Source organism: Rutilus rutilus (genome assembly GCF_951802725.1).
Source record: "Rutilus rutilus genome assembly, chromosome: 15".
Classification (NCBI taxonomy): Eukaryota; Metazoa; Chordata; class Actinopteri; order Cypriniformes; family Leuciscidae; genus Rutilus; species Rutilus rutilus.
The window spans coordinates 3,937,428-3,959,927 of record NC_140220.1 but is presented as its reverse complement, the minus strand read 5'-3'; the positions used below and the strand labels follow the sequence as shown (position 1 = coordinate 3,959,927).

Sequence of the window (22,500 nt, the reverse complement as noted above, 5' to 3'; positions counted from 1 at the left end):
AGGAAGTTACCAAGATATCATTTGTAAAGCTGTGTGAAGAGGACATCACACATTGTGCAGCTTTGTTTTAAGTTGCCTGAAAAGACCCAATGAGACATGAGTAATTTAGCTTCTTGGGGTTTTTCGGGAGTATCCAGGGTTACCCTGGACCTGCCAACGAATCTTCAATCGTTTCTATGGACACTAAAGGTCAGATGAGAGGAGGAATGTAGAGGAAGAAAGAAAATGCCAATGAGAGAATCAGAATCCTGAAACAGAAAGTCTAATCTGCTAAATAGAGATTCTCTGTTTCTACTTTACTGAGTGATCAGACTCACTATTTCACCTGGTGAGCAATAAAAGGCAACCACCTAGCAACTAGAAATTACCCAGAACACCCTAGAACAGCGGTGGCCAGTTTTGCACAGGCAAACAACACTTACTGTACATGTTCTTCAGATCGAATTAATACTACTTCAATAGTTTGAGGCTTGTCAAGACAAGATTTAGAGTCATCTAAACAAGAGCTGCAAATATCACATCTACAAACTTTACATCACTGCAAAAAAATGATCTTCTTACTCAGTGTTTTTGTCTTGTTTCCAGTCCAAAATAACTAAAAATACTTAAATCAAGATGGATTTACCAAAGTAATAAAATGCCATAAGATATTATGTCTTGCTATCTGGGAGGAAAAAATCTAAATGAAGTGGGTTTTTGCTTAAAACAAGCAAAATGATCTGGCAAGGGGGTCAGAAAAATAATATTAAGAAAAGCGAGATTATTTTTCTTACCCCATTGGCAAATAATTTTGCTTGTTTTAAGCAAAAACTCACTTCATTTAGATTCTCTCCCCCAGAAAACAAGACATAATGTCTAATGGGATTTTACTCATCTATGAGATGCATCTTGATTTAAGATTTTTTTTTTATTTTTTATTTTTTTTATAGATATTTGGACTGGAAACAAGTCAAAAATACTGAGTAAGAGAATATTTTTTTGGCAGTGTATACTGACTGTACAACAAACACACACCCACACAAACACACACCCACACACACGTTTACTTAGCTATCTAAATGGGGGCATTCTATAGACGTACTGAGACTTCAGACTTCATACTATAGACTTTTATACTGTACTGTATATTTCATCCCCTTACACTACTAACCCTAACCATCACAGACAACTTTATGCATTTTTACATAAAAAAAAAAATAATAACCTTGAAACACTTTATTTTTATACCAGATTTACAAATGAGGACGTGAGGTTTTGGCCACTTCTGTGTACAAATTTGTCCCCAAAATATAGTTAAGTAGGTACACACACACACACACACACACACTCCAGTTTACCTGCTGTCGCCCTTTCCCAGGTTTCCACTGGACGGGTTCAGGACGGTCTGGTTTCCCTCCATGTCCACAACACATTTTGTCTTTAAGTCTCGTTCTGTAAAACGCACATTAATAACAGTCAGTCAGCAATTGGTCAAAATACTGATGGGAATCATAAATGAATGTAGTTTTCATGTTCTGTGTTTCATTGAAATCAAACACCTAGTCTTTGAAGGGAAAGATATCGCATATGTTTTATCCAATCGTGTTTGCAGGGGTTGTTGATTATTATTATTATTATGAGATGCTTGTGACGATGCAAAAGAGATCATAAATGAAATAAGAGCCACAGACACTGATCAGAAACAATCACACAGTCTCTAAACATTATGATGTGACGGTTCACTCTCACCTCTCCTGTTCATGGGTCGCACCCGTACAGCCACTTTCACATTAGACTCGTTCACAGCCCTGTCATCCATCATGAAGATCTTCTGCACCTGCTTCAAGAGGTCCAGTGTTACGGTTTCATCCAATTATGAGAAGTAACTCTATGCACTTCATGGAACCAACATGCAGCTCAACCAGTTATTCATTTACATTTAATCACATAATTTTATCCAAAGCGACTTACAAATGAGGAGAACAATAGAAGCAGTTAAACTAACAATAGGACAACAATATGCAAGTGTTATGACCCTTCCCAGTTTAGTCTAACGCAGTACATGTCATTTTTTATAGATAGATATAGATGGTGTTAGTATTAATGGATCAAGTGTTGCCGAAAAAGATGCGTCCTCATACTCAGTATTACAAATTAAACCATTTATTTGTCATACAGCTCTGAATATTACAAATGAAACTTTTAAACATTATAGCATTCTTTCAATTGTTTGATCCGTAACAATGTTGCATTTTAAAGTTCCAAATAACAAATGTGTGAATGCACTCCAAGAAGTTTTCATATATTTAAATAAAGGTTGGTTTTACCTGTTCGTGGAGAGAGAGTGTGTGTGTGTCTTGCTCGTTATGTAGCTGTGTGTGTCATTCCAGCAGTGATCATGTGGAAGTGTTACAGATTAAAGGACCAGAACGGACGCACCGACTCATCCAGACAGGAATAATACAACACTTCCAGACAAACCTACGGAACAAACATCAAGCCAAGAGTTTATTCGAGGGAGAACAGCGATAAATCCCACTGTTTCATTTCCTGCTCCCTCGCCATCTTACCGTGTTGAACTTCAGCGGATCTTCGGGAGCGTTTGAGCAGGTGAATCACGCACATACGGGACTGACGGACCGTGAGCCGAGCGAGCAGGTAGAGCGGATGCGTCACTCACACGAGTGCTCAAATGGGCGGGGCCTGTCGGCAAGGAATCGTTTCTGATTGGTCAGATATGGTGGGTCTAAATTAGCCTATTATTCTTCGGTTTTATGACATTTTACTGCAAATGGAGAGGACATTACTGTGGAAGCTAGTCTCGCAATTCTGACTTTACAACTCGTATATCATGAAATTCTGAGAAAAGTTGTAAACTCGCATTTGCAAGAGGAATTTTTTTTTTAAAAGTCGGTAAAAAAATAAATAATTCAGTGGAGGAATTTTTTTTTTTATAATAATTATTTTTATTTTATTTTTCAGACTGCATCAGTAGCTTTGTAAACAAAAATTTAATTAGAAACATAGATCAGATCAAATAATATTAGAATTATAAGCAAGTATATTATATCAATACTTTACACACTGTAAAATATGATATGATCAGTAAGTTATGACAACATTTTTTACATTGCTTTAACTCATCAAAATAAGTTAAGCAATTTTCAACAGTTTTTTTTTTAATGTTATACATGATTCAACTCATTTTTCTAAGTCAGTTTAATATAATTTAAGCTGAAATTATGACTTAAATATCCAAGTTGATTGTACTTAAAAATTGAGGGCAGGCACTTTTTTTTTTTTTTTTTACAGTGTATAAATATATAATATTGATATAAATACGTACTATTATGTAAATAACTAAACATGTACCTTGAAATTATTTATAGAAATACATATTATATAAACAACAAAATGCAAGGTACTCTTTTGGACATGTATCATGATATAATTTATATAAACACATATTATATAAACAACAAAAATGCAAGGTGCTTTTTTGGACATGTACCGTGATATTCCTTCAAATATTTTGGAGTTCTGCATGAGCATGATTCCTCAAACTCGTAATGCAGTGTCACTCCCCACCGCTAGGGGGAACCGCGTGTCTGTCATGAGCTGAATGACACGCACAGACATACAGGAGAAGAACAGACATCAGCCGTGAATAATACCCTGAAAACAACTAAGTTAGAAAATCAATTCAGTTTCTGAAGATCAGACATGAAATTGGTGCGTATATTAGTGTGATTTGTTAATACATAACCATGATTTACCACATGAAATCAGCAATATTGAGTCTCACCTGCAGTAAATGAATTTTTCCATGTTTTGCACATGATCGTGTGTGTGTGTGTGTGTGTGTGTGTGTGTGTGTGTTTCAGTACTGTCTGTCAGGTCATCCCACTCTTCCCTGTAATGTGCTGAAGTTTAAATCCACCACCATCATGCTGGACTGTGGCCTGGACACAACAGCAGCTCTGAGTTTCCTCCCACTGCCTTTAGTGCACAGGTATAATAATAACACTGATCACAATATCTCTATATTACTATTATTATTATAGCCTGGATCACTCAGAATATATATAGACACTTTGATGTGATGATATGTGATGATAACTAAATACAGATATGTAAGCAAATGTGTATGTCTGTTACAAGATAGGCCTATTACAAGATATTGTTTCATTTTTTCAAGAGTTCATCTCTGTAAGGTTTTATTTGTCTGTATTTGGTTATTCTTTGCATACTGACACTACTTTACTGTATTGCATTTACATTTAGTTGGTGCTACTTGTTGGATGAGTATTTCTGTACTTGTGTTTTATGTTTAACACCTCAGTTTAATCATTAAACAGTGGCTTTATTAGTGTATTTACACTACGGTTCAAACGTTTTTGAAGTCTCCTCTGCGTTTATTTGATCAAAAATACAGTCAAAATTGTGAAATATGATTCAAATTTAAAATAACTTTTTTCTATGTGAATATATAGTAAAATATAATTTATTCCAGTGATCAAAGCATCATTACTCCAGTCTTCAGAGTCACATGATCCTTCAGAAATCATTCTAATATGATGATTTGTTGCTCAAGAAACATTTCTGATTATTATCAATTTTTTCAGGATTCTTTGATTAATAGAAAGTTCAAAAGAACAACATTTACCTGAAATAGAAAGCTTTTTAACATTATAAATGTATTTACTGTCACTTTTGATCAATTTAATGCATCCTTGCTGAATAAAAGTATTAAATTCTTTTAAAAAAAAGTTTTGAATGGTAGTGTATAATAGAAGACATTATTTTTACTAATTATTTTACATTATTTTTTTTATCTACTTGACTATTAGTGCTACTGTGCAAGGGTTAAATGCACATATTTAATTTTGATTCTGTTTTATTTACCTATTATTATCTGTTTAGTAAATTAAAAAAGCATACATATCTTCATCTTCATATCACTGAAATATTATATGCATTATATATCTTATAATCTTACATTATACAAAAAAGCTACTAGATATTTTGTGGATTTAAGCAACAGAGAATCACATCCAGTGGACGAAAACAACTAGATGTTATTTAAAGGTTTTTTTCTAGTAAATACTGATAAAAATAATTTTTACAGTCCAAGACTCTCCAAGCTCCCAGGATGGGTTTCCAAGGACGGAGCCATAAACCTGGAAAAAGTGAGTGTTCGCTTGACGTCGGAGTGATCCCAGTGCTCATTTTATAAATAGCAGTATATTTCCGTTCTAAGAAGTGTGTTGAATGTGTGTTGTAGGAGCTGAAGGAATGCTCAGGACGCGTGTTTGTCGACTCACAGCCTGAATTCTGCCTCCCTGAAGTAAATATTTCCTCTTCGGACGAATGAAACGGCCCCTTCTTCAGCATTTCTGTCATGTCTGTGTATCAGAAAGTATTGTTGTTGAAGAGATGTTTGGATTTGTTTTCCAGAAAGAGCTGCTGGACCTCTCCACCATAGACGTGATCCTGATATCCAACTATCACTGCATGATGGCGCTGCCGTACATCACAGAACACACGGGCTTCACGGGGACCGTTTACGCCACAGAACCCACTCTCCAGATCGGCAGGTCAGCTTCTCCAACACATCACACTTCTGTTCAGCAAGCATGCATTCAGTTCATCAGAAGCGACAGTAAAGACATTTAGGATGTTACAAAAGATTTCTGTTTCATAAAAAGAAACTATGAAACTATTTTTTATGCTTTATGATGTATTTCCATTCAAAATCATTTAACACATTTATACAAATAAACATTTAATTTTAAGATATAATATTTTTTTCTTCTACTTTCTTTTCTTTTCCTTTCATTTTTTTTCTTTTGTGATAACCAATAAGTACATAATTAGATACTTTTACATATAAATAAATAAATATTAAATAAAAAAAGTTAACATTCACATTGATATACAGTATCAAGCTTTTATAACCACACCTAATAAATAATTCAAATAATATTATTTAAATATCAAATAGTTATAAGTAAACTAATAAATAGATAAATCAAAAAGGAGGGAGGATTATATGAAAAAGTAATATATATATATATATATATATAAATGCCTGTATTATATCCTTTGATTTTAGAAGTGCCCATATCTTTTAAAAAATTACACTTTTGCTCTTAATTTCATGTTATCTCCATAGAATGTACTTTTTAAACTAGATCTAACTAATCATTTACAAAATTTCAGAGGCTAGAATCCGCAGTTTTAAAGTCCCCCTGTAGTCAATCATTTTATCCCTTAAAACTCATCTTTCATCACAAAAATTACATATTTAAACATTTCTTCATGCCTTAAAATAGCTTGAATGTAACTCGACACCCTTGCCTCATTAAGTATACGCGGTTCTATAAATATGCAATGAGCCCCGCCTCTACTCACTCACTCAGCTCAGAGATCCACTCGCTGACGATCACACGTTGATCTGATTGGTTACAAGGTAGTTTGTGACGTCAGAAACACCAGCGATTTCAAAGCGTGTTTTTGAGGCTGTCTTTGGTTCACTGCAGTTTTAAGGAGGAAATACTCGGCAATGCTGTCGACTTATGAATTTACACATGGTAAAGCATATTAAAAACACCACATAGACATATAAACAACATTAAAAGCTGGATTTTCACCACAGGGGGACTTAAAATGATTTGTTTTACTGTATTTTTGACATGTACTGTATGTGGTCACAGTTGCTAACAAATGAATCCCTGATTTTGATATGATCTCCAGTTGATTTATCAGTAAATGAGAGGATCTTGACCTGTAGTAAACTGGTTTCGGTGTCTGTGGTTCAGGTTGCTCATGGAGGAGTTGGTGACGTTCATGGAGAGAGTCCCAAAGGCTCATGCTGCCTCCTGCTGGAAGAACAAAGACATTCAAAGGCACTAAACACCACATTTCAGCTCTTTCAGGCCAAGAGACAAGCATTGGCTGTATTTTTACCTGAGGTTTTGTGTGTATTTCAGGCTTCTCCCAGGCCCTCTGAAGGACGCGGCGGACGTCTGGAGCTGGAGGACGTGTTACAGCATGTCGGAGGTCAATTCTGCCCTCAGTAAAGTCCAGCTGGTGGGATATTCCCAGAAAGTGGTGAGGTCCTCATACCAATACTCCTATCTAACACAAGACTAATTAAAGTGATCAACACTACATCCAACGTGGACCTTCTTAAAAAAAAAAAAATAATAATAATGTCTGCATTGTACATTAAAGGTGCTCAAAGCGATGTTGGGCGACGTCACTTCTTGTTGACATTCGAAGTATTGTCCAAACGGAGGCTAGCTCGACCCTCCCTCCTCCTCATCCCGTCCCCTCCCCCTCCCTTCCGTGCTTTTCCGATGTAAATTCGGGACTTCACGCGTTCCTTCTCCTTTTCCCTCTTCTTTGCTATTTGTTCATCGGAACGTCGTCTCTTTGGTCGTGTGTCGGCCATATCAAAATTCAAGAGAATGCTGGATGTGACAAAAAAAGTTTCGGCCTGAAAAACGTGTGACATCGCTTAGAGCACCTTTAACATGCCTCTATATACTGCACTCTTACTAATGTCTCTTATTATGCCTCTTTTGCACTTTCCTTTCTACCTCATGATGCCATTTTGCACTGATGTGATCACTGTCCATTTACATATATATTTATATTATATATATATATATATATATACTGTTTGCACTTCTGGTCAGATGTGTTTCATTGGCTCTGCACAATGACAATAATGTTGAATCTGAATCTGAAGCCGCTGTGTGTAAACTCCTCTGTTTGAACTGTCTGTGTCTCAGGAGTTGTTTGGAGCGGTGCTGGTCACTCCGTTGAGTTCGGGATATTCTCTGGGCAGCTCAAACTGGATCATTCAGTCACATTATGAGAAAGTGTCTTATGTGTCTGGCTCTTCTCTGCTCACCACACACCCTCAGGTGACGCCACACACACACACACACACACAGATCACAGCAGAAACACGCAATCCATCTATCCAGTCCCTCAATGCATGAACAAATCATCAGTCAAGAGAAATGTTGATTAGTAATTATGTTGGCTTGATAAAGATCTACTATTTGAGCTTCTTCTTCTTCTTCTTCTTCTTCTTCTAAATGGGTGGTGGTGGCGCAATGGATAAGACACATGCCTTTGGTGTGAGAGACCCGGGTTCGAATCCACTGTGAGACACCAATGTGTCCCTGAGCAAGACACTTAACCCCTAGTTGCCCCAGTGCGACCTCTGACATATATAGCAATTGTAAGTCGCTTTGGATAAAAGCGTCAGCTAAATGAATAAATGTAAATGTAAATGTAAATGTAAAGCCAAAGTTTAAACAGTATCTTCTCCTAGAGCTTTCAAGCTACAACCATCAAACTCGGCTCAGACCTTCAGGCTGTTCTGACTCGGGTTGCTATATCTTTTCTAACTGATCCAACTTATGGTTTTCGTTAAACGGACAATCAAAAACTACAAAAAAATAACTTTCATTGAGGGGGTCAAAACTTGGATACTATTAATAGAGTATTTAAGCTTCGTCCCACTGTAAACGTATTCGTATCACTGGAAAATCTTTGCAACTAGCTTAGGACATGCTATCAATGTGTTAAATCATGCTAGCAACATGTTAAATCATGCTAGCAACATGTTAAATCATGTTCACAACATGTTAATTCACGCTAACAAATATCATATTGCTTTTCTGTCAACAGATCCTCCTAAATATTACACAGTGCACCTTTAAGATGCTGCCTATGTAGACAGTACGCTAGACAGCAAGACTGCTCTGCAGTTTTTCATGGGTTATTCACAGGTTATTGTTGAGTGATTTGAGATGTGTGTTGTGTTGTTGTGTTGTGTGTGTTGTGTAGCCCATGGAACAGGGCTCTCTAAAGAACAGCGATGTCCTCATCCTGACCGGCCTGACCCAGATCCCCACCGCCAACCCAGACGGCATGCTGGGAGAATTCTGCAGCAACCTGTGTGAGTTTCACACACCTGCCTGATTTACTGTGTTATGTAAGACAGGGTTTGTACATGGTGCTTAAAGGTCCATTTGACTTTCTGAAATTGAAGTCCTGGAAAACCCTTAAAAACAGCCATAATTTTGAAGAGGTACTTGAAAAGTGGCAAGTACTTGAAAAATACTATATATATACATATGAAATGGGAAAAAAAATCGAACATTAATTTCATATACAGTATATATATATATATATATATATATATATATTAATGTTTCTTCTTTTTTTTACGAAAAAAAACATACAATCTTTTCACGCAAAATGAACGCTGCAGCCTGTCTGAGATCTAGAGCTATTTCACATGGCTATGAGCATGATAGGTATATGATGAGTATATAATACAACTTTCATTCTTCAGGTCAATCATATATTCATGGGAAAGAAAAATCATTTTGAAAAAAAGGAAGGAGATATCTTTCTCATAATATCCTATCACTGGTTATGGGGATTTCCCATGTCTGACAGCGCTGGTCAATGGATTGATCTCTATGAAGTGAAACATCAGATACCTTAGATCTGTAATTTGAGTAATGAAATAAATAAAAAATAATAAAGATATTGTTTGATAAGTGGTGATTGTAGTCCTTGAAATTCCCAAAAAGTTTTTGGAAAAATTAATTCTACAGAATCTGTACGAACTCTGGTAAGAGTGCGTCTGAAATCCAGAGCGCTCAACTTTTACTCACACACACTCTCTCTCTCTCTCTCTCTCTCTCTCTCTCTCTCTCTCTCTCTCTCTCTCTCTCTCTCTCAGCCATGACGATCCGTGGCGGTGGGAACGTGTTGGTCCCGTGTTATTCGTCGGGGGTGATCTACGATCTGCTGGAGTGTCTGTATCAGTTCATGGACTCAGCGAATCTGGGAAGCACCCCGTTCTACTTCATCTCCCCCGTGGCCAACAGCTCGCTCGAGTTCTCGCAGATCTTTGCCGAATGGTACGATCACACACGCCGTCCAGTAACGGGCTTGATTTAAGATATAGATGAAAAAAAGGACATGGAATGTCTTTTTCCTTTACAAAAGAGTATTATGGCAATCATAGTTTCTGCCAAATTACTATAGTTGCTACTTTGGTGTTGATCGCCACTGTCATTGAAATAAATAAAATTCAGTCTTAATCGATCATGATACATATATATTAATCGTGATTCAACAGGAATAACATATATACTTACATGTGTTGTAAATTGTCTTATTAGACATCTGCAATATCATGTAATTTACAATATAAAATGATAAAATACATAATATAATAATTTAATTAATAAAAACATTTTTTTTTACTTTTTTAGTTCATTGCTAGATATTTGGTTATGTGTTAATAAAGACATCTGTAATATAATATACAGTATTATTATTAATAATTGAATTTTAAATTAATAAAATGATCATATAATATACATAATATATAATACAAGTAATAATTTAATAATAAATTAACAAAATAAAACTAATGAAATAATTTTTTATTCATTGCTAGATATTGGGTTATGTCTTCTTAAAGACATCTATAATAATATAATATAATAAAATACAGTAATTTAATATAATAATTAATAATCAAATATTTAATGAACAAAATGATATGCTATTACATTTTTCTAGTTCATTGGCTAGATTTTGTGGGTGTTCTTATAACATGTTTATTTATTATATGTTATAATTCCGATGTTTACTCCCTGATTTTCAAATGGAAAACGTCTCCAGATTTTTTTTTCTTCATAATAGTCACTGGAAACGTCACTGAAGTTCATTGGTTCATCCTGACAGTAGGCGCTTTGACATGTTGGCAGATACTATGGTTACCATGGTAATGTTTCATTACTGCAGTGATATTTGCTCAATAATAGCTGTTTTCCTCTCTGTGTTTGTGTCGAAGGTTGTGTCAGAACAAGCAGAGTAAGGTGTATCTGCCGGAGCCGCCGTTTCCTCACGCAGAGGTGAGCGTCATCCGAACACATCCCAGCAATGACACGCACAGGTTTGTGGGTCACTGACTGTCATGCTCTGTTTCTCCCAGCTGATTCAGACGAATAAGCTGAAGCATTACCCCAGTATTCACGGAGACTTCAGCAGTGAGTTCCGGCAGCCGTGTGTGGTGTTCACGGGTCACCCGTCCCTGCGCTTCGGGGACGTGGTGCACTTCATGGAGCTGTGGGGCAAATCCGGCCTCAACACCATCATTTTCACCGGTGAGGTCGAGCAGATCACAATAATACTTCTGACCGGAATGCAAAACCTTCTGTAATATTCATACAACAAGTTTAACATCAACACATTAATACTTTGTATCATCAAAGAGGCATTTAGGGTGTGTTCACACTTGTAGTTTGGTTCTCTTCTTCCTCTTCTTGGCCGGTTTCTGTGAATCTGTGAAGTTTTAGGGGTGTGATATCCAGATGACGATTGTTTTCAGACGCCACATTTATCAACGTACGATCATTCGTACGATGGGATTGGCAGCATACGAATGTTTCATAAATCACACGTGAACCCTGTCGTAAGATGATTTCTGCCCTCGTTCTACGTTAGATTGATAAATGAGGCCCGCTGTCATTTTTAAAGGAATAGTTAGCTAAAAAATGTAAATTCTGTCATTAATTACTCTCTCTCATGACGTTCCAAACCCGTACGACTTTCGTTCATCTTCAGGAACACAAATGAAGATCTTTTTGATGAAATCTGAGAGTTTTCTGTCCCTCCATTGACAGCTACGCAACTACCACTGTGACACTTCAAGAAGTTCCTAAAGAGACTGTAAAACTAATCCATATGAATTGAGCGATTTAGTCCAAATTTTCAGAAGAGACTCGATCGCTTAATATGATGAACAGATTGAATTTAGCCTTTTATTCATTTTTAAACATTATAAAAAAAAATGTGTATGATTTATAATGATGAAAAGTCCCCAAAAGTGACCCAATGACTAAAAAGAAACTCACTGTCTCTGTGTCCGCCGGCATTTTGTCAGTCAAAAATAGTCGATCTCCGAATGCAACGTAACAGGGAGGAGAGTAAAGATGGAAAGCTCCTAAAGCTTAGTTCCATATAAATTCACGGATAATTTGTTGTTTTGTCGTTAGTGAAAATCAATACTGACCTTGTATTTGAAAAAGGATCCTCATATAAGAAGCAATACTAAAATTCACAGTCAGTTCATTCGCATTCGGAGATCGACTATTTTTGACTGTCAAAATGGCGGCGGACACAGAGACAGTGAGTTGTTCAAAATCTTTCTCTTTAGTAAACTCTGTGTACACAAACAATGTTCTCAATGCTGGAGTTCATGTGTAGAGCCCCTGGTGATACTGAGAGCAAAGTTTCATGTTGTGTCGAGTCTTCTTAGTGTTTTAAAAATAGTGATTTTTGATGCTATCATAGTCGTGTCCCATTCACTCCCATTCACTCCCATTCAAAAGGCAATTTGACCGAAAACGAAAATACGGTCAAACTTAAAAGTGGCGTTTCCATTCTAATTATGCTTTTAGACGAATGTTTGCCTCGGGTAGATTCACAAAAAGACCCTAGGTTGCATTTTGGCGAGAGTTCCGCTTTAATGTGGAGTGGGAAATGCTCTGACCTCTGACCTCTGAATGATGTGTCGTTCTCAGAGCCGGACTTCTCCTACCTGGACGCTCTGGCTCCGTATCAGCCGCTGGCGATGAAGTGTGTTTACTGCCCTATAGACACGCGACTCAACTTCCACCAGGTGTCCAAACTCCTGAAGGACATCCAGGTACGTCTGTTCCTCCTGAAGCCTCAAATGTTGCTCTGAGGGCTGCACTGAAACCGCGATTATTTCACGCGCAGCTCGTCAGTGAAGCGGCTGATCGGTAGTAAATGCTGCTCCATCTGAACACCAGAAATATACCCAATACACACCAATATATACAAAACATGCCCGCCACACAAGTACAATAACACACATCATTCCAGGAAATCCCTATCGCTGTAGCTGAATAAACAGAAGATTGAAACACTTTGATCAAACATGACTAATAAACACACGACTGCCCTATTCTGTGTAAGAAGCACATCATCTCACAGACGGAGGAGCTCAACTGTCCTTATGAAGTGAGTTTGGAGTAAATGCGTGTTATTAAATGTTGTCTTTTGTTGGATAAGAGGTTCATAAATGCTTCTCATGTTTGGAAAGATGTTTGATGCTTTTTCAAATGCACGTTATGAGCGACTCAAACTCACAGCGCTGTCAGACGGAGCAGCGTTTACAGAGCCGATCATCAATGACAAGCTGCGCATACACAATCATTTCATGCAAATTGTGATTAATCGTACAGCCCTAATACTATTCCATAAAAAACACAAGAATTGACCATTTTGATTTCATGGTGACTTTAAAGAATTCCAATAAAAAAACACTTAAATGGAATTTCTATCATAATTTGGAACCAATGATTCAACCTGATAAACTGAAAATCTATTTTTGTTAGATCCCAGTAGGATTGGTTCCGATTTGGAATATGTGGAATACTCACATATTTTTTTCTTCCTCTTTCAGTATATTAAACACTCTAGCTTAAACGTGAATGTACTTTTTTTATGCATAAAAAATAATCGCACCCTTTGCGATTTCAAAATCACGATAGGCCAACTTGATTTAAGTGCGATTACATGCAGCCCTAGTTGCTCTTCTAAATGTTGACGGATTGAGCTGATTTGTGTCGTCCTGTCCCGTCAGCCTCTTCACGTGGTGTGTCCCGAGCAGTACACACAGCCTCCTCCGGCTCAGGCTCACCGCTCAGACCTGATGCTGGAGCTGCAGCCTCCGCCCATGGCCTACCGCCGCTGCTCCGTCCTGGGGCTTCCCTTCAGACGCCGCTACGAGCGCATTCAGCTGCTGCCTGAGGTCACACACTTATCAGATTTCAGTTCCTTAATCATTTATAGAGCACATTTAAAAACTACGCAGGGTTGACCAAAGTGCTGTACAGATCATTATACTCAAATAAAAACAGATTTTACAGATTACAATCTATAAAATAACGAACACAAAACTAAATAATTCATTGAAAACCAACATTAAGAAAATATGTTTTTTGATTTAAAAATGCCGGTAGGCTATTCCAGAGTTTAGGGCTTGCTATCGCAAAAGCTTGGTCTCCTTGATGTTTTAGCCTAGATCTACGACAGAGAACAATCTAAGATTGTCAGTATCTAATGTATGTACGTATCTAATGACACGTAGAGATTTTAAAAATGTATTAAAGTCCCCCTGTAGTCAATCATTTTATCTCTTAAAACTCATCTTTGATCACCAAAATGACATATTTAAAAGTTTTTTTCTTCATGCCTTAAAATATCTTGAATGTAACTCGACACCCTTGCCTCATTTAGTATACGCGGTTCTATGAATATGCAAATGAGCCCCGCCTCCACTCACTCACTCAGCTCAGAGATCCACTGGTTGACGATCACACGTTGATCTGATTGGTTACAAGGTAGTTTGTGACGTCAGAAACACCAGCGATTTCAAAGCGTGTTTTTGAGACTGTCTTTGGTTCACTGCAGTTTTAAGGAGGAAATACTCAGCAATGGTGTCGACTAATGAATTTACACATGGTTTGTCTTAAAGCATATTAAAAACACCACATAGACACATAAACAACATTAAAAGCTGGATTTTCACCACAGGGGGACTTAAAAGATTTTGTTTATATATATATATATATATATATATATATATATGTGATATTTGTTTTTAATGACATTACAAGGTCGATCAAAATTTTTAGTTGCCAAAGCAAATTTTTAAATGTTCGTTTAGTTTAAGTTTTTCGTGTAATATTTCACTCTATTTCATTTAACTAAAAATATTTGGCAACACTTTACTTAAAGCCTTTATGTATAATGCATTATAAAGGTTTTCATAATGTAGGATATAATGCATCTAAAGTTGCTTGTGTTTTCCAAGGTTATTTTCGTAAATGAAAACTGAAACGAAGACGAAAACTATTGGTCAAAAAAACAATTTTGTAAACTTAAATAAAATAGATATTTCAACATGAATGAAACGAAACTAACAACAGTTACTGAAAAACTACCTGAAATAAAATAATAATTAGCAATAATACATTTTCGTAATTAATAAGCTCTCATCCTGTACCGGAAAATCACGTTTTTCCATTCCACTGCGCTACTGTATTTCTCAGTGTAAACACGCGCCTGATTGAAAGGATTAATCATAGAAATAATCATAAATAATCATACGTATATATATTTTTTCTTTTTAATTTTTACTTTTATACTTTTAAGTTGCATTCGTTTGGTTCATTGTTCAATCTTAAAATAATTATTTAATTTTTATTATTATTAAGAGGTTTGCACAAGAGTTCACTGTAAAATGTAAACTTTGCTGAAGTTAAATGTCTTTAAGTGATCGGTTAACTCTGCTAAACTATAATTACTAAAACTGAAACTAAATATATAAAAAGTAAATAGAAATGCGTAAGTAAAAACTAAACTAAAATGAACAAAACCATTAATGAAACTAAACTAAAATTTATAAAATGAAAATGATATTAAAATAAAACCTATGCAAAACTATAATAACCTTGGTGTTTTCATGTGTTTTAATGCATTATACTTTCTAAAGGTGTAACAAAGAATAAATTAGTATTATAACTGCGCTTACAATTATTCATGAGACCATACGATGCGTTATAAGGTTCATTAAAAGGCATAATTAATGCATTAAAGTACTTTTATAATGCATTATATAAGTAAAGTGCTAGCAGATATGTTTTGGGTAACTATAACACCTCTGGCATAAAAATATTGATTGTGTAAATTGATTATTTGTGTGCTTAAAAATAATAATAATAAATAGTATCAGTAATATCTTTTTCAGTTTCTCAGTCTCTTTTCTCTCGCTGATCCTCCAGCTTGCCAAATCTCTGGTTCCCTCTGAGATTAAACCCGGCGTCTCTGTCGCTACTGTGTCTGCGGTTCTGCAGTCCAAGGACAACAAGCACGTTCTGCAGGTCAGTGTGTGTGTGTGTGTGTGTGTGTGTCAACAACATCCGGAGAAGCACTCGTGTCATGCATGAATTTACTTCAGTTGCTCTGAACATTGTCTGAAGCATTTCTAGCCCATTTTATAACCAATCACATGGCTCGTAAATTACAGTTTAGTCATCCATCATGAACACACACTTACAGTGCAAAACTCCCTTTCCTGTCCACTCAGGACATTTTTGGAAACTAAAACACAAAACGATTCGTTCTCCTTATGAAATCTGCATGGTTATGAAATCACAACCATGAGCACATAAAGGACATAAAAATGTATATTGCCATATTCTCAACGTTTTGCTTGATGATAATATTTGTCACGATATGCACATTTCTATGGAAAACAAAAAAAACAAAAAACAAAGGTACATTTGAGTATTGTAAATTACTCAATTTAAAATACAAAAAAGCACAAATTTAGAATATATAATAAAAAAAATATCAAATATATAGGTAATTAACAATATTTACACACATAGGCAATTAAAACCATTTTTAATCTTTTTTTCTTTGTAATTTACGATACTCAAATGAACCTTTCTTTATTCTTTATTATTTTCCATATATATGTGTGTGTGTCTGTGTGTATAAAAAAAAATGTATATATATATATATACACACACACACATTTATGTATATATTTATATTTTTTTTTCTCACATCAATGAGAGAAAATAAAGTATGTTAAAAAAAAGTAACAATACTGCATGTTTTTTTTGTTTTGATAAAAAAACGTATAAGTGGACGTGAGAGAAAATAAATAAATGTAGTGTAGAACATGGCCCTGTAAAGTAAAACACACACTTCACACAAGCATGTTCAGACATCTGGTTATCTAGAAGTATTTGCATTTAATACCTGTATGTCTCAGGCCTAAGAATTGATATTAAGCTCTTATTTGCATGTGTGCGTGTGTGTTGTAGCCGGTGCCCAAACCCGCTCCAGTGCCGCCCAGTAAGAAGAGGAAGAGGGTGATGGAGGAACCGCCAGAGGTCCTGACCCCGAAGCCTCTGCTCAGCGGGGCGGTTCCTCTCGAGCCGTTCCTGGCCACACTGCACAAGGTACGAGACACACTCAATCTGTGCACTAACCAGAAGCATCATGAGTGAGGTGAGCTGAACACAGTTCAACCCGCCTGTGGGGTAAAGTCAAGCCGGGACAAGAGTTTGATGAATGCAACAGACACTCAGATGAAACTGTGTGTGTGTGTGTGTGATGTCCCGGGGCGGTAGACAGAGAAGTGCACACCTGACGGTGGTAATTCAACCTACTGACACACAGATCTGGCCCTGAAGAGACGCTCTCTCTCTCTTTGAGTCTCAGTACCGCCAGCTGGGGGAAACACAATGTTCATGAACTAAATTAAAAACAGGATGAAGTGAGAGAAATCCACCCATCCTGTGAGAACGAGAGGCATTAGCATGCAGGGAAAACGGCAAACTCTTCATTTGCTTGGATCCCAAACGGCAGATTCTGGCGGCACCGGAACATCGATTAGACGCTAATTAATCTGGAAAGGAAATGAATTTCTCTAATGATTCTGAAGGAAGGTGATTTCCTCCTCAAGGTGACTCTGTGAGCTGCTAATGAACTCGGTTTCTTTCAGAAGTGTGTTAGTGCTGAAGCGGCGTGTGTGAAGATATTTTCCAATACGGTTTGGTCCACTGTAGTTTAATTCTTCAAACTGGCCCTATTTCATTAAGTGAGATTTTTATTTTAGCATTTTAATGTCCCCTTTTAGTCAATAATTGTCTCCCTTAAGACCAAAATTATGTATTTAAATGCGTTTTCCTTGGGAAAAAAAAAAATCTTCATGCCTTAAAATAGCTTGATTGTAACTCGACACCCTTGCCTCATTAAGTATGCGCGGTTCTATGAATATGCAAATGAGCCCCGCCTCCACTCACTCGCTCGGCTCAGAGATCCACTCGTTGACGATCACGCGTTGATCTGATTGGTTACCAGGTAGTTTGTGACGTCAGACAACGTATATATATATATATATATATATATATATATATATATATATATATATATATATATATATATATATCAGTGTTATTTTATTATTGCTTACTATTTTAGTATTATAGTATTTATTAATATTAAATTAGTTTTCTTTTTTTAGTGTAGGTTTTAGTAGTATTTGCTTTTGTCATTTTTAATAAAAAAAAGATTTCAATATTTTCTTTTTGCACGTTTTTCCATCTAATACCTATATTTTATTTATAATTAAGGTAAAAAAAACAAATAAATTACAAATAAAAACATCAATAATAAATATATCAATCATTAATAAATATATCAAACATCAATAATTATAAAAAAATATTAGTAATAACATGTATCAAGGCAACAATAATAACAGTAATTCTAGTACTTGAATATAAACAGTTTTTCCATCTAATATTTTATTTTAATTCAGCTTTTTTACAGTTAAGGTCAAATGTTTTTCTATAGTTTTAGTTAACGATGTCAACTATTTATTTATTATGCATATTTTGACATGTCTGGTTTTTGCATGTAAAATGCTGTAGTCTGAACACTTTTTCATTCGTTTACCCAGAACACCCTAGCAACCACCTAGCAACAGGCGGAATGACATAGCATTGGCCTAGCAACCACATGACAACGTTTTGGCAACTCAAAACACCTTAGCAATCACATTTCAACAAAATGTCAAAAGTTATGGTTTGACAGTAATAGCGTCCTGGCACTCTGGTGTAAGTGAGAGCTCATTTGTGTGCTCTCCATTCTCTCACACACGTTTGAGTTGTCGGGTCGGGTCGGGTTATCCCGAGGAGGCTCTCAGGAACCGCAGAATGGGCCGCTGAGAGCCGGCTGGTTTGACCACAGCTGTTATTACAGAGTAAAGTGTCCCAGATCTCCACCATTAACCATTCACCTGAGACCCGCTGCTGCTTTTGAAGGATCAAACCTCTCGGATAAATGGGAATGAGCCAATTAAACCGAATCAATCCCCAGATGAACTTTGAGACGCTGTGCTGGAGTAATTAACATCGCTTATAGTCTCTGCAGAAATCAAACAGCAGTGATATTTTACTCATATTAATATTTAGAATTTGCTTTTATTTTTATATTTTCAGTTTTCATTTTAGTTTGTTTTATTAATCTTGTCATGTGCTTGTCATTTTATTCGTTTTTTTCATATTTTTCTATTTGGATTTTATTTCAGTTTTAGTATAGTAATTTTAATACTTACTATTTTATTTCAAATTTTCCTTTTTTTTTTTTTTTTCATATAATATTTATATTTTTTATTTCAGCTTTTATGTCAGTGACCAAAAATTATTTGTAATAGTTTAGTTTTAAGACCCCGATATACTTTTGACAAAACAAAGTAATCTAACTGCCATTGGTCAGTGGCGATGATGTCACATGTGGGCGTGGCTCTGAGGCTCCGCCTTCTTTGAGGTGTAAGTCTTCTCGGGTTCATCTCATCTCTTCTGAGGTCAGGTGCGAGTAAAAACATGAACACACTGAAGAGCTGCTTTATGCTAGAGAATGAAGTTGTAATTCTAACTGAAGAGACACTGACACATTTTTTTCATGTTTAGTGATGTAAAGCTGCTTATATTGTAGTGCTATATTAATACGTGACGTGGTTTGACTGGATTGCAGAGCTGCAGCAAACATATCCACATCAATATGATCAGATGCTTTCTGAACTGCTGTTTCTCACCGCTGTCATGTTGTTGTTGTTGTTGTTTATGTTGTTTTGAGAGGAAAGCGCGCGGCTTATATTTACATATTGATCTAAACGTTGCTCTCAGCAGAGTCTGGATATATCACTATGTCCTAACTACACGCGACGCAATGCGCGATAAAAGGCACATTTTCCATGTTAATCAGAGTGTTTGTCCTAGCCAGCCGCGACTACTCTATTTTAGAAACGTTTCTATTTGGAACAACAAACACGATGTGTGGCGATGATGATCTCAGGGACTGTTTATGTGCTTTATTTAATGTTAAAAGCGTGTAATGTGACTTTGAATATCATGTAGTGCTCCAGCTTTGTAGCTGTAAAAGCAACAGTGGATAATTCACCTCAGATCTTGAAATTAAACAAATGGAAACAAGAACGTTCAAACTGTGAACAGACAAATGTATTATTTGACAAAGATTGTTTTAGTAACTCAGTAGCCTGATGTATTTTTAATAATGTTTAAATGGTGTAATATTTATAAATTTAATTATAGCCTACTTATCCATTTTCTTGTGATTGCTGTCAAGATTACTCTCTGGTGCCACGAGACTCCGCCCACACGCTGTTCTGATTGGCTGACTCCGCCCACACGCTGTTCTGATTGGCTGACTCCGCCCACACGCTGTTCTGATTGGCTGTGGGTTTTGATTGATTTTTACGCATCTCGCAGTCTAGCGTCTAGTGTGGACAGACAAATTATTTGTCGCTGGAATCTTATCGCATCGCGTCTGGTTAGGACACGGTGTTATGTAACAGTAAATGTTTGATAAAATGATGATATTTACAGCATAACTGTCTTAAATGACTAACTGTCTCCTGGTAGAACGGCATCATGGAGGTGAAGGTGGAGGAGACGGCAGACGGACACATTCTTCACCTGCAGGCAGAAGACGTGCTCATCCAGCTGGAGGAAGACGGCACACACATCATCTGTGACAACAACGAGCCGTTACGCACCGCGCTGAGAGACCTGGTGCTGCGCTTCCTGCAGAAACTATGACCTCTGACCTCTCGTGGATATCTGGCTCCTTAATGACTTGACCTGTCAACACAGTGGCTGTAATTCAATTCCATCAGAGCCAGAAAACCGGATCTACAAAACCACTGTAATGGCTGATGAACTTCAGTGTACAGATATAACGTGTTTCATAACACGTCATCGTTCATTTACTGTTTGGATGGAGACTTTTGTCTGTGTGTTTTATATCATTGTAAAATAACGTTGAAATAAAACTTTTTTTTTCTATATTATGTTTAAAAAACTCATCCAGAAATTAAATTCTCTCGTCATTTACTCGCCCACATATTCAAACTCGACGTGTCTCTCGCTGCATTGCAAAACTATGACGGTGAACAACAAACTTCATACATTCTCCTTTTGTGTTTTATAGGACAGACTCGTATTGGTTTGAGAATGAACATTTAAAACACACTTGATCAGTAGTTTGTTTCTAGTTTGTTTTTAGATTGTTTCTAGTTGCCAGTTTATAAATGCAGACTTTATAAAACGCTATAAATTCCTGGAGTTTGTGGGCCTTCACTGGGAATTAAATCAGATAAACGTACGGCTATGCAATTTGGTTGCGTACATTTCACAAGTTGCAGATTTAAAGATGTTGGCAAAGGGGTTGCACAGACTAGTTGACTTTATTGCTCTGCCATGAAGCTATAGACCTTATGCACCAGAGAAACAAGGGCGCCGCCATCTTTGGAAAATTGTCTTTTAACTTCCGTTTTGCGGTCGCTCTGTATATTTATATGGCATTTCTGTCCAGGAGTAATTCGCTTTTTAAGTGGATTTACTTAATGTAAAGTTAACGAAAGTTATCATGAGGACTGTAATGTTTAAAGCAGATAACTTAACAAATGTAAATCGACCGGGAAGATTTTAAAACGAGCCGTTCATTAATAAACACGCAAATCGCTGTGAAAATACAAACCGGAAGTCAAAAGACAATGAGCGCAGCGCTGAAAAGGGGCGGAGCTACATAAGGTCTATAGAGCATATATATCATGACCTATAGAGGGCGCAACAGGAGAAGAAATCTGTGATGTCCACTTTTACACTCCAAACAGGTAAAATGACAAATACATTCATATTCAGAGAGCGCTCCACAAGATATGTTTGATTATACCATCTGGATGCTCAAATTGATCAGGTGAATGCACGTTTTAAAGGGGTGGTTGATTATGATTTCACTTTTCTAACTTTAGTTAGTGTGTAATGTTGCTGTCTGAGCATAAACAACATCTGCAAAGTTACAACGCTCAAAGTTCAAAGCAAAGGGAGATATTTGCTTTTAAAGAAATTGCTTTTTAAGGACTACAACAAACGGCTGGTAGAGACTACACCACATTCCTCCCGGGTTAGTGACATCACCAACCCTAGAATTTACATAAACCCCGCCCCTGAACACGATTTATAGATTATCATGACAGATATGCTAATCAATGACTAGAAGATAACTACACATAAGCTACATAAATGTATCAACTAACCATTCAGAAATGTCCTGTTGCTTCTACATGTTGTCACTTCTTCTTGAGTCTCTCCATCATTGTCTGACTCCGGTTTGAACATAAAAGGCTAAAAGTTTTTGAAATGTTCAGTGCATGTGTGTGTGAGGTAAACGGACACAAGCAGTTGTAGCTCCGCCCCCTGTGCCGGGATCAGCAGCTCATTTGCATTTAAAGGGACAGACACAAAAACGGTGCATTTTTGCTCACCCTCAAAAAGTGAC

General features: G+C 36.5%; 2 protein-coding genes across 4 annotated transcripts in view; one reads left to right on the top strand and one right to left on the bottom strand.

The window, feature by feature from the left end:
• kif13bb (kinesin family member 13Bb) overlaps nt 1-2,443 on the bottom strand; it is a 44,610-nt gene extending 42,167 nt beyond the window's left edge. For 2 of the 3 annotated variants that reach the window (XM_084431838.1, XM_084431840.1), the window contains exons 1-3: nt 2,307-2,443; nt 1,729-1,819; nt 1,338-1,431 (exon numbers count right to left, since the gene is read on the bottom strand). In XM_084431838.1, coding sequence (XP_084287964.1) covers nt 1,338-1,431; nt 1,729-1,801 — 167 coding nt within the window. In that variant the 5' untranslated portion in view covers nt 1,802-1,819; nt 2,307-2,443. The remainder of the gene's footprint in view (nt 1-1,337; nt 1,432-1,728; nt 1,820-2,306) is intronic. The other variant, XM_084431839.1, reaches the window with a different exon arrangement.
• A 1,091-nt stretch (nt 2,444-3,534) lies between these two features.
• On the top strand, nt 3,535-21,005 carry ints9 (integrator complex subunit 9). The gene is made up of 17 exons (XM_084431837.1): nt 3,535-3,711; nt 3,864-3,991; nt 5,108-5,168; nt 5,264-5,326; nt 5,437-5,576; nt 6,801-6,887; nt 6,972-7,092; nt 7,779-7,913; nt 8,848-8,959; nt 9,755-9,935; nt 10,880-10,940; nt 11,021-11,192; nt 12,612-12,736; nt 13,700-13,867; nt 15,903-16,001; nt 16,956-17,093; nt 20,583-21,005. The coding sequence occupies exons 1-17, from the start codon at nt 3,703-3,705 to the stop codon at nt 20,757-20,759; spliced, it is 1,977 nt and encodes a 658-aa protein (XP_084287963.1). The 5' UTR covers nt 3,535-3,702; the 3' UTR covers nt 20,760-21,005.
• The last annotated feature ends 1,495 nt before the right edge of the window (nt 21,006-22,500 follow it).

Coding starts and splice junctions, on each gene's coding strand:
- ints9 (XM_084431837.1), top strand. Junction 13,868..15,902: donor GCATTCAGCTGCTGCCTGAG/GTCACACACTTA, acceptor CTGATCCTCCAG/CTTGCCAAATCTCTGGTTCC. Junction 17,094..20,582: donor TCCTGGCCACACTGCACAAG/GTACGAGACACA, acceptor GTCTCCTGGTAG/AACGGCATCATGGAGGTGAA.